This window comes from Parus major, chromosome 21 (assembly GCF_001522545.3).
Source record: "Parus major isolate Abel chromosome 21, Parus_major1.1, whole genome shotgun sequence".
Taxonomy (NCBI): Eukaryota; Metazoa; Chordata; class Aves; order Passeriformes; family Paridae; genus Parus; species Parus major.
This window is the reverse complement of record NC_031789.1, coordinates 6,977,484-6,989,705: the sequence shown is the minus strand read 5'-3', so window position 1 is coordinate 6,989,705 and position 12,222 is coordinate 6,977,484. Positions and strand designations below refer to the sequence as shown.

General features: G+C 48.0%; 1 protein-coding gene across 1 annotated transcript in view; it reads right to left on the bottom strand.

Moving 5' to 3' along the window:
• Positions 1-12,222, bottom strand: part of TMEM201 (transmembrane protein 201) — a 22,860-nt gene that overhangs the window by 5,228 nt on the left and 5,410 nt on the right. Inside the window, exons 3-7 of the mRNA XM_019008775.1 lie at positions 11,513-11,721; positions 9,923-10,099; positions 8,984-9,363; positions 8,410-8,613; positions 1-199 (exon numbers count right to left, since the gene is read on the bottom strand). The exon at positions 1-199 is cut by the window's left edge and continues 1 nt beyond it. Coding sequence (XP_018864320.1) covers positions 1-199; positions 8,410-8,613; positions 8,984-9,363; positions 9,923-10,099; positions 11,513-11,721 — 1,169 coding nt within the window. The remainder of the gene's footprint in view (positions 200-8,409; positions 8,614-8,983; positions 9,364-9,922; positions 10,100-11,512; positions 11,722-12,222) is intronic.

Sequence of the window (12,222 nt, the reverse complement as noted above, 5' to 3'; positions counted from 1 at the left end):
GATGGTGCCCAGCGAGAGCGCCCTGTTGAGACGGCCGGGAAGGGAGGATGAGGAAGTTCTGCGTGGGGACCTGAAGAGCTGCTGGTTTGTCAGGTGGAGGATGCTGGGTGGTGTTGGGACAAACAGAGACGTAGCAGGTGAAGGGAAGGCTGTGCCAGGGCTGCTGGGGAAGACAGTAATGGAGTCCCCAGAGAGGTACCTGCAAAAGACACACACGACAGACACTTAGCAAGGAGAAATCCCAGCAGCTGCCTCTCTCCTTGTGCTTGCAGGAACACTTGTTACCAGGTTTGGGCTAACTTTTCAGTGCAGAATATTGAATATTGAATATTGAAGAGTTTATGGGAATGCTCCTGCACTTTGGGAAAAGAAACTGCTCAACCTTGCTTGAATTATTGTGCACCTGTCCCACAATACAGGGTGGAAAAGAGGGTGGAACAGTTCAGGAATTCCAGTGAAAATACCTTGGATGAGAAAATTACCCAGAGAATGCTTTATGAAGTCCATACAGGAATTTTGTATTATTTTTAACAATTGAATGAAAATACGTGGAAGAAAGTATAGAATATGAACCAGAATCTCTGAATGTTCTTCTGTAAGATTTTTTAGTTAGAAGCAGGTAATAGAACTGTCAGATAAATCATGATGAAGAACTGAGTATGAAGTGCATATGTTTTTAAATGGATATATCTGACTCTGCAGATACAATTTAGCAGATACAATATTTGAAGGCTCAATCTCACTTCTGATGGAAACAGAGACAGATGAGAGCAGCAACATGGTTACATGGCTTTTCCTCTGTCAGAGGAAAGCCAGGGGTAAATCAGAGGGTGAAGAAAATCTCAGCCTTGCACTGGGAGGATTTATGCCCGTGTCACTCTGTCCTGGAGATTAGAGAGGTGGTGCAGCAATATTATGCAGTGCTAACTCTAGAGTTAAGATTACAATTTAAAGTATTTTATAAACTACTTATCTGCTACTAGGAGGCAGCCATCACCAATCCTGACCAGCTTAATGGGGCTGAACACGTGAGTCCAGCAGGGTCCTGGAACAGGACAGGCCTCTAACAGCAGCCAGGGATGTGTCTTGCAGCAGCCCAGCCTCTCCAGGCTGCAGAGGACCTGTGAAGGGGGTCCTGCTTTGCACCCAGGGGGAGTCCTTTAGAACACCCCCACACACAGATGGACGTGCCCAGCTCAGCTTTGTAAGAGGAAATGAATGGCAAAGGGAATTAGAAGTGCAGCTCAGGACTGATATGAATCATAGGAGAAAGAGTGATACCTACCCCTCACTGTGCCATAGGTGTGGAGGGCCAGATCAGAGCTTCACCCCTGAGCAACATGGCTCTTTTGTCCTAACTTTGCACCTTCTGTGTCTTTGGGCTGAAGGATCCAACTTTACACAGCTCCTTGCTGCAGCAGAAAACACCTTAACTGGTTTATTGGCTTTTGGAAGTCTTTAATTTAATGGGCTGGAAGATATTAGTCATTTATCAGTCCTGGGACTGTAACTGTTTTGGATCAGGCTTCCAATGGCTCTACAGCCCCAATGCTCAACCTCACCAAGTGAGTGCAGCCAGATCCTCAGGGCAGTGAAGAATCATTTGTCTTGAACCATCCAGAAAAGGAATTTTCCTGATTAGCAAAGAGGAGCTGAAGAATTTTAAGTATAGCTTATTAATGCCTTAGGACTGAATTCTGACCAAAGTATGTCTTAAACATTGATCTGTTCTGAACACATTCCTGCTAAGTGTGCAAAATCTTGCTCCTGTTCTCTGCACTCTTTAGTGTTTCCCACTGCCATGTCAAGGGGACTTGATGCTGCTAAAAGCTCCCATGGGAATGTGCTTCATGCCTGAGAATGGGCAGCTGAACTAAAACTTCTTCCAGAAGCAAAATCAAAAAGGTGAGGAGAGATCAAGATGATCATAAGGCAGGAAGCAACTGCATCACAGCCCTGGGATGGAGCAGTGCAGCTGTGTGTTTGCTCCAAGCCATTTGTCACGTGGCAATAGTGGCTCTGGCTACAGTAAAAAAAATAACATAAAAAAAGAAGGGGGAAAAAAAAAAGGCTCTGGAGTCAGTTTGTGGAAATAGTCAAGGCCCGGAAGCCGTTTATTTCAGCACTTGATATTGTGAACATCAAAAATTGGGTATCTTAATTAGTGTTTACAATGATCACAATGTTACTAGACAGTTGGGCACAACTCTGCTACACAGATACTTTAAAAATAAATAAATAGAAGGTTAAAGAAGGGATATTACACGGAATGGGACTGTACACGGTCCTGAAGAAACAGCTCCTGCCAGGAGAGCCTCCCCTCCTCTGTCCCAACAGCTCCCTGTCATCCACAGACACCACCATCCGTGTGTGCCTTTTTAATTCACATTTACCAGAGATGCTGCATCATCCCTGGGACAGAGAGGGGCACGGGAGGGCACGGGGCAGGCCAGGCTGCAGATGGACCCTTTGTCTATCAGGTAATTCAGCCCATGAAGGAAGAAGGTGAGATGCAGTCCCAGGCAGGCAGCCTGGGGGATGTGCCCAGGTTTGTCTGCCCTGGGCAGCTGGGGAGCCACGTGTCAGCCAGGGGGTGAAATGTTTCCTCCTCTGGACATAATGTCCCATCAGAAGTGAGCTATCCCTGTGCAGCAGGGCACCCCTGTCCTGGGCAGGGGGTGCACAACAGGCCCCTGTCTGTACCCCAGAACTGCTGGGGAGCAGCACCCTGTCTGCCCTGCCCCTGCTCTGCTGCACCTCCTCACCCAGGGCCACAGCCTGAGCCTCCCAGCACATCCACAGAACCAGGAGCAAAGAGCAGTATGGGGATAAAAACAGGCACAGGGACAAGGGACAGTAATGCTGAAATGGGCACAGCTCACGGACACATTCCTGTTTTGATATGTGCCTTAGAAAGCTTCGGCTGCCCAGGGTAAGAATTCCTGTCTCTTGCCTGTTGTCCTGCCTTGGGTGAAAAAGGAGAGTTGAATTTGAGCTGCCATGTCCTGCACTGAGGCCTTTTAGAGCACAGATGCTTGGCATCTTTTGCCTTTCCCCCTAGCTGGTGGCACAAAGTGAGGAGGTGTGAGTATATGCACATCCTATGCCTACACAAATCCAGACTTGCTGGCATGCCAAAAATGTTCAGGGAACCTCTTCCTGCCTGTGCACTCCAGAGCTTTGGTCCCAAACGAGGCTTTACAGGGGATGACTTCAGGACTGGGTACTGTCCCTTTCCCTGGAGAGAGAGCACCTGCCAGGGCTCAGAAAGCCAAGTGTACTTGCAGGTGACAGCACACCTGGAGGGAACTGGCAGTTGTTGTATGTGACAGCACACAATTTCAACAGCATCTCTGAAAACCAAAGCAAAGCCATTTACCACAGCTACCTCCAGCTTTCATGAGTGCAGTCAGTCTGGAACAATTATCTGGCTATTAATTATATTAATTTTTATAAAAGCATAAATACTTTGTCCACATTACATCAATACATATTTCCTATAGTACCTAAGCATGAATATTAGCATCACATAATTCCAGCACACTTGAAAAATATTCATAAAGCCAAAATAATAAGCCACTACACCATTTTTATATTCCCACATGTTCTCACCCCTTGACACACCCAAGCTCACTAGGGCATGCAAAGCATGGATGTAGGAAAGGAGGAGTCAAGAGAAAGGAAAGAAGTGGATATAAATACAGTGTATTCAGAATGGTAGAGGGCACGAAGGCGTCACTTTGCATGCACTGATGTCACTGAGGGCCTCAGGAAGAAGAGAAGCAGCAGCAGCAGCAGAGATGCTGACTTGGCTGCTACCTCTGGGTTCTCCCTCAGCCCCCTGTAGAGTCTGCAGAGCTGCTCAGAAATGTTAGCCCAGGTGTCCTCTTGTGCCCTGCCACACTCAGTGCTGGCACAGGAAGGACAGAAGCCTGGCAGACGCACGGACGCTGCTGTTCCACGCTGCAGCCACCAGGCAAAGCAACACAGTGTTGTCCCAAATCTTGTCCAGAGAAAGGCACTTAATGAACCCCCACTGGCCCCTTTATAAATCTGGCTGTGCTGGGCAGGGTACAAGATTTTAAGTTGGAAGATCAGCCATGACACTGAGGGCCAGGGTCAGGCACTTGGGGATGGAGCAGGTTTGATTTCAAGTGACACAAACCCACTAACAATCCCTCAGCACCTCAGCTCTCTTCTGCTGTTACCATCCTCTGGTCCAGACACATGGTTAGTATAAAAAGCAGCACCTCAAATTAGGGGCATTTGGGCTAAAACCCTCTGATATTGTTAAGATGTTTGCATGGCTGAGAGAATCCTCAGGCAACAAAACTGCACCTGGAGACCAAAGGTTACCATGTGTTCCTCTGTGGCCTGAAGTAAGAGCCCAGCTAAGGGAAAACAAGAAGCTCAGAGCACTGACCAAGTGGTTCTGGATGATTTTGTGTCAGCTGTGGTTGGTAGTTACCAAGCCTTTGTTAGCTCTTATCCCCTGCAGCAGAAGGAAATGTGTCACAGAAAATAGCACCTCAGCTGCACAGGACAGGACCACTGTGCACCAAAACACACATTTTCTCCTGCTGGACTCACTGTGGGGAGAGCAAACATGCAGTTAGACAGTGCACCTCAGATATCTACATCTAGAGGACACAGATGATATATCTGAGTGAAAAATGCAAAGCACCTTCCATACAGAGCCTATGGCAAGGCAGTGTCTAGAACAGCCTATTTGGCTTTGAAATCAGGTGTGGCAAGAACAGTCTCAGCAAAGGCAGTAGTGGTTTGACTATTTTTTTTCCACAGTCAACAGCAGAATGCTGCTAACTTATCTGCAGGGCTCATTGTCTGAGACACAAATGGTACAGATTGAATGCTACAGTTTATAAATCAGAACACCTCTGGACAAAACCCACCCTTCTCCTCCTTTCTTCCTTTATCCCAAAAGATCCACCATCCTCAACCCTCAGCAAAAGCATGAGAGACAAGGAGAAAGAAAGGAGGCTGTCAGCATCAGAGTCTCTAAACCACCAAAAACCCAATTGCTGCGAGGTTGGTTTTGAGGCTCTGAGGTTTTTGTTGTTTTTAGAAGCAGCAGCAGCATGCTGAGGCACTGAGAAGTGGGGAAAATAAGCTGACACCTGAGCAAAAACAAAAGCTTCTTTGGCATTAAATGAACCCCACTTCAACATATACTTTGTTATTCTGTTTCACCTTTGACATTTTCCCAAATACAAGCATGAAAGTTCTTCAGTTGTAAGTTGTGAACAAAGCACCAGAGATCAGTTGTAGAGCTTGGCCATAAAACAAAGTAGCTTCTGATGTTCTGACATATAAATTAGTGCAACTAGTAAATATACTTCATTTGTATTAATCTGCATAAAGCGAAGACAAACAGATGTCACTTGCAGTTAACGTATCTCCCACATTAAAGGACTTTACTCAGTATTGATTTGCACTTGCTGTGCAAACAGAGCTACAATATTCCTTAACAGGATTATTCAGGCTTCACAGTGTAAATCCTCTCCTTCCCATGGTTCTACCAAGTGCCTGTTCCCAACATTTAGTGTGCATCCTCCCCAGCCCATCCCAGCACTGCACAGGGGAAAAAGATAAGAGAAAGGAACAGGTATGGTAAACCAATGTAACATTCAAGAGCAAAACACCACAAAAGGTGCCTGACCCCAAGGAGCCTGAGGATGAGTCAAGTTTAAATAGAAATCAAAAGCCAAAGTGCTCCTAAAAAGGGAGGAAAACAGCCACTTGGAGGAGACAGGAGATGAAAAGAAACGGGACACAGTGAAACTTAACGCTGCCTTGACTTTCAGCTCCTGAAAATAAAACAGCTGAAGAGGCTGCCAGCCTTCTTTAGAAGCTGCCACTGAGAGTTTCCTTACCACTGGGCAATAAAATTTGGACAGATTCATTTCATTCTTATTAATAAAAGGATATTGCTGACAGAAATCAGGCATGACATTACCATGACCATTCCCACTGAGTTTGTCAGCTTCTCATACCCCTCCTTTGAGCCTTCTCAATATATCCTTCAGATAGAGATTCCTCCCATCCCTTGGGCACATTTCACAGGAGAACAGCGAGAGGAACTTTCAATCCAAATTGTACAGGCAAGTGCAGAAGACAATCACAGATAAGTCTTTTCTTACATGTACTTTATGAGGAAAATTTGGAAGTCCTGAAGCAGGAGGAAAGGTAGGAATTTAAAAAAAAAAAAGCCCAGATACCTTATTTCACCTAGTGGCCATACCAGCTCAAGGTCTCCCATGCCTGTGAGCTGGAAGACAAATGCTCTGGGTCAGGACTGATAAATAATGGGAATGTGGAAGATGGAACCAGACTTGGCAGGTGCTGGATTCCTCTTGTGGGTGAGTAAGTAAACAAGCCTCAGCATCACTCACAAGCACCAGAATGGAGCCAGGTTCTGTTAGCTTGTAGTATCTGTTAGATATGTGTTAGATATTACAGTTATCTGAAGGCACCAGTAAAGGACTCCAAAGGAGAGCCCAGGTGGGCAGCAGGTCTGTGTGGCCATTCCCTTGCTAAGTCCCAGCACACAGCAGGAGCTGCACCTTCCCATGACTCAGCCTGCCTTATTGTTAACCAATTTCAGAGCTTTGGGCAGTGCTACCTTTATGCTTTCACAATGAACACCAGTTTGAGGAACAGTAAGCATGAACAGCTAGGAAATAGCTTTTGTTTCTTTTAGAAAAGCTCCTCTAATTTCACCAGCACCTGCAGCACCCGGTAGTGTCTGCATTTTTCAGCAGGAGTTGCAGATACTTCACAGTGAGAGCTCCATTCTGACTCTTTTATAGTTTATACACTGGAAGATGACTAGATCCAATTAACTTATATCAGACTATTAGGGTGGTGAGTTCCACTGTGCTGTTCTGAACAGAAGAAAATAACAGATCTTCTGTAAAAGTGCTATTTCCTCTTGAAAGACCAAAATCCGTATCAGAAACTCAGTGGAGTGCCTTTCAAACAGCTGTGCAGGATAATCAGACTGCTTATCCTAAGAGGCCCCAACAAGTTAATCCTAAAAAACCCAAACAGCTGGAAGTTCCTTCCTCCCCACAGAACAATACCCAGGCACTCCAGCATTCAGCAGAGGAGTCCCAGGCACTCAACTCCAAGTCACAATTTCCAGACCCTTTTTTTCAGCAGTATTAGCACAATGCCAGACTACAAAAGGAACCCCTGCAAGTAACCCCAAAAAAATCCATCTCTTGCCATGCAGTGCCACAGCAGAGCTCCCAGCCCTTCCTTCAGCCCATCCTTCCAGTCTGTGCTCTCAGCAATAAACACTGACTGAGTGGCACAATGAAAGCTGACCAGGTATCACAGCATGAGGCTGTCAGACCCATACTTCTCTTTCTAAGGCTACAGGAGTGGAGGAACATAGGAACATTTTTATCCAGTTGTGCTTATACACAGATGTTGCTCGGGGAGCAGGTGGGTATAAAAAACCCAAAGAAAACTGGCACTGAAAGCAACCACTGGTAGATCTGAAAATTTAACCTCAAACAGCTGAATTGTTTCAGGTATTAAGACACCCTGAGCTACATGACTTTTTAAAGCACCTTTTTGAATAAATTACTGAAGTTTCAGTCAAAAGGACTTAAGGACACTTCTCCATTTAAAACAGGAGCCAGGAGAAGGGCAGAGTGAGACAGGATGCAGGTAAGTGATGCTACACAGTGGAAGGCAAGAAGAACCAGGTTATGAGCTCTGTGTGGTCCCCTCCTCGTGTGCCTGGGCACCACAGCACGTGTTAACAAGGACTCCAAATCCAGAGGCAAGTTCCCATCAGTTCCAAGTTAAAATGACCAGCACCATTAGGAAAGTGAAGGTGGCCCAGGCCCCGATGTGGATCAGGGCAGAGGGTTCCTCTGTGAGTGGCTAAGGATGGAGAGGCAGTGAGAAGAACCAGGAGGACAGGAGGAGCCAGAATCTCTTTGGCTGGAGGAGCAGAATGGGGAGGAAGTTGCATTTATGGAGCAGGTTGTGAGGCAGCTGCTGGAAGAAGTGACTTTGGGGAAGCTGGGTATTTGTACTGCTGACGTAGGATGCAGGAGGAAGGGAGAATGGAGGCAGCTCGAGTAGCTTCCATGGCTAGCAGTGGAAATGCTCCGAGCAGCTAGCACAGTGGTAAGCAAGGATGGGAAAAAAATTATATATACATATATATATACACAGACACACGTATATATACGTGTATATATAAATATGTATGCATTAAAAAAAAGGAAGAAGAGATCTTCACTGCTTATCTAACTTTAAAAAAGAGAAACAGAGGAAGGGAAAATAACAAGAGGAGAGAGAAGCACCAGTCACAAGGAGTTCACAAGGCTTTTTTGCTCCTTCCCCCAGCGTCACTGCTCTGGCTCTGACCTTCGGGGCCGGAATCTCCGCTGGCCCGTTGCCTTGCGCGTGGCCACGGCTGCGGTGAAGCCCACCAGGCAGCACAGGGACGTGGTGCTGAACTTGGCCGTGTCCAGCCAGCTGGGCCTGTCCGTCTTCAGGTAGCGCTCGGCCAGGTGCAGGCTCATCACCACCAGCCACAGCAGCGAGGCAAACGCATCGATCCGCCGGAGCCTGCCACGGGACAAGGAACCAAACAGCAGTTCAAACACCACCACTCAACACCTCTGTCCTGGGGAGACACAGGGAAGGTGGGGAGGGTGCCCAGACTGGGCAGGTTCTCTACTGCCTCTGACTACAGCACATCACGTGCAGCCCTGCCCGCTGCCGGGCGAGCGGCTGAGCAGATCACTTCCATTTTCTACCAGGACTGCACAGGCAACATTTCATTCACAGTAATTCCAGCTTAAATTGAATGAAACAAGGCATGCAGCACTGCACGTGCCGTTCTGGAGGACGTTTACCCCAGATCACCTATACAACACGGGACTAGCCAGCTGCCCCTAGAGCAGTTTGGAGCGAGTCAGGAGCCAGGCTCACCCACCTGATGCGCCCAGCCAGGAACATGGCCAGCAGGCAGGTGAGGAGCCCCAGCACGGCCACTGCCATCTGGTGATTCTTGCCGTAGGCCCACGCCGCACTCAGGTTCTCCAGGAGGTGCTGTGGGAGCAGGTGGAGCAGCTCCTGCCAGCCCTGCCCCGAGCTGGCACTGCCCCTGTCCCCAGCACTGCCCGTGCCGGTCCTGTTCCGCAGGGAGCCAGAGGGGACAGGAGCAGGGACGGCTGTGCTGAGGGAGAAGGGGTCGCCTGACCCGTACAAGGCCATCAGAACCAGGAAGGCGCAGCTGAGGAAGGCCAGGAACCGCAGAAGTATCACCTGAGCTGGTGTGGTGATGCAAGTGGAAGAGGAGGATGAACACAGATTCTGCAGAGGAAGGGAGAAACACCTTGTCAGAAGCTCAATGAACTGCAGCAAGGTTTTGAAATGATGCTGTATGAAACACCTCCAGACTGGACTGTTCTGCTCTCTGTACTGGGCTGATACCACATGGGATTATTGCACACTAGCGAGGAGCAATGGCAGAGACACGAGCAGAGGCCAAGGACAGGCAGGGCAGTGAAACAAGGAGAAAGTCATAATTCCATTCCCACTGTTCTTTTTTCCCTCCTACTCTGTAATTTCCTGCACTACACTCATAAATAAGCTTCCCTATCTTCCTTTCTCTGCCTGTCCCATTATTTTCCTTCCACTGTATTATTAGATTAGACTTACCTTCTGGTAACTGTGCTGAATGACACCAGCGAGAGGAAAACCTCAAACTAACATTAGAAGCATCTGTGGCAACTCTTCTGCACTCTTCTAAACTGCTGCCACACACCCAAGCTCCCAGGGCTAGAGAGCCCCAGGCTGCTGCCTCCCTTTCCCTGGTGGCACAGATCTCCTCCCTGTCCCTGTCCCTGTCCTCCCCAGGTGTCCCCAGTACCTGGCTGTAGCTCTTGTCCGTCTCCCGGCGCCTGAAGTGGTGGCTGAGCAGCAGCGCCCGCAGCTGCCGGTTCTGGTGTTTGATGTAATACTCCACAGCAGCCTGGCACGGCCGGCACAGCTTGTAGGTCTGCTCCAGGTGGTGCTTGTACACCTCAATCTCCTCGTCGTACTTGCCCTGGTGAGAGAACAGCAGGGGAAAAGCAGGTGAGAAGTGCAGGTGCAGCTGTCACGTTTGCTCCTGACAGGAGGGCGAAGCATGGCTCCAGCCTCACAGGGACAGTCCCTGAAAACAGGCCTGGACAGCAACCACAGGCCAGGCACACAGCCAACCTCACACAGAGCTGACCCAGCCTCCATGTCCCAGAAGAGAAGGCAGAAAAGAGCCTTGGAGAAGAATGATGTGGCTTAATATCAGGATGCTGAATTTCCGTGTCCGATTTTGCTGTCTTTGTTGAGATCTTATGATTTCCACATAGGTGAAACAAGTAACTAGAACTGTTCTTTCTCTCCTCAAATGAGGGGATACAAAATACCTGTTCCTCCTTCATCCCTCCCTGGGACAGCCAGCCCTGCTGTGCAAGGCCCCTGCTGTCACTGACACCCTTCTCCAAGCATGCTGGATAACACAATCCCAGCTTTCTCAGCTGGCTCAGGCACTGCAGTTCACTGAATGCCTAAAAAGGGGCCAAAGGCTGGCAGTGGATAGGTCTGGCAAAAGGCAGGGACTAGAAATAAAGCTGAGAAAAGGGCACCAGCCAAAGATATTCTCCTTAAGCATAATCAAGCTCCAATCTGTTCTCTGAGAGTCATTCTGGTTAAACTCATTATAATCACACAAAGCAGACTGGATTAGGCAAGCCAGAGGACAGACACGTCACACTACAGCACAGACTAACCCCTAACCCCAAGGCTTGACCATGGCTGAAGGCAAAGGAGTGCAGCACTAAATTCTCTGCACAAAACTTTAGGGAGCCATAAAACTGTGAAGGAGAAACCCCACTATCCCATCCTCCATGCATATTAAGTTATGGGAAGGCCAAGAAGTTGCTCAGCAGGAAATCCTGTTGCTGTAACTGCAAAATCCCTCTGCCCTCCTAGGCACAGATGCCTAACCAGGGAAATCATGTGGCTGCACAGGATTCCTCTCCCACTTCACTTGTAAATGCAGAGCAGCACAGCCAGGGCCTCAGGAAAACAAAATCTATTAAGGCTTCATGTTAACTAGTGGGCTGTTGTGCCTCTCAGGTCCCATAAACTCAGCCACAGAAGTACTGGAGTTGTAAGATGATCTCAGAAATGTCTTTGGTTCAAGCTTTAATTTCCAGTACTCTAGAACAGGGGAGCATTCCAGCTTTGCAGTGGACTTAGGCAAATTTGCAACATTATTCACTGAACTTCTCTGCACTGAAATGCCACACAGTGCTTCTGGAGACTGTGGGAGAATCACTCCACAGCACACTGAGAAACTGCTCTGTCTCCTGCCTGCTAGGCTGCAGCATGGAATAACAGAGCAGGAATAGCAGATGCATGGGTGGGAATGCCTTGGACAAACTTTCTCCAGTGATGGCAGTCCCTAACGAACACTCACCTCCTCCCTTGGTGAGAATGAAGCCAGCTGTTTGATTTTCATGGTTTGATGGTTGTTGCATTTCTTGCAGAGCAGAATTTGGCTGCTCACCCACTGCTGTGGTTTGGCAGGGTCACAGAAAGTTGGAGTGCCCGACACAACGTGGTTAAGGTGTTCCATGTACTGGGCAGGGATGGGCTTGTTGTAGTCTCCATTCTGACAAAAAGCAGGGGAAGAAGCAAACATTCAGTCATGAAATCAAAGCTAGGTTGACAGCAAGATTCCCTAAACTGTCAGCAGCTCTACATTTCAATAGCATTTACCTTTGTAACAAAATAAATAAGTAAAAAAAGAGACAAAATGCTTCAAATCTTCCCCCATCTCCACTGTCCTGCACACCTGTCACAAGTAGCTGCTGATGCTGGACATCAGCTTAAGGTAGGTTTTGCTATTTAACAGAATACAAAACCAGAGAATTGTTCCATACAGTAAAAAAAGAGTATTTTTAAAGAGATATGTCAAAGCCACTTTTTCCCTTTAATGCAAGAGAGGGAAATTTGTCTGCATCTCTCTAGTCAGCACACCCCAGTGCAGTGGGTTCTTTCTCCAAGCAGAGGTGCTGAGCTCAGCACAGAGCTGCCAGCTGTCCAACATCTGGCCATGCCCCTCGGTGTTCCTGCAGTGCTCTGACCGAGGCTCAGGCCCCAGGTCCCCTGTACCTCCTGTACCCC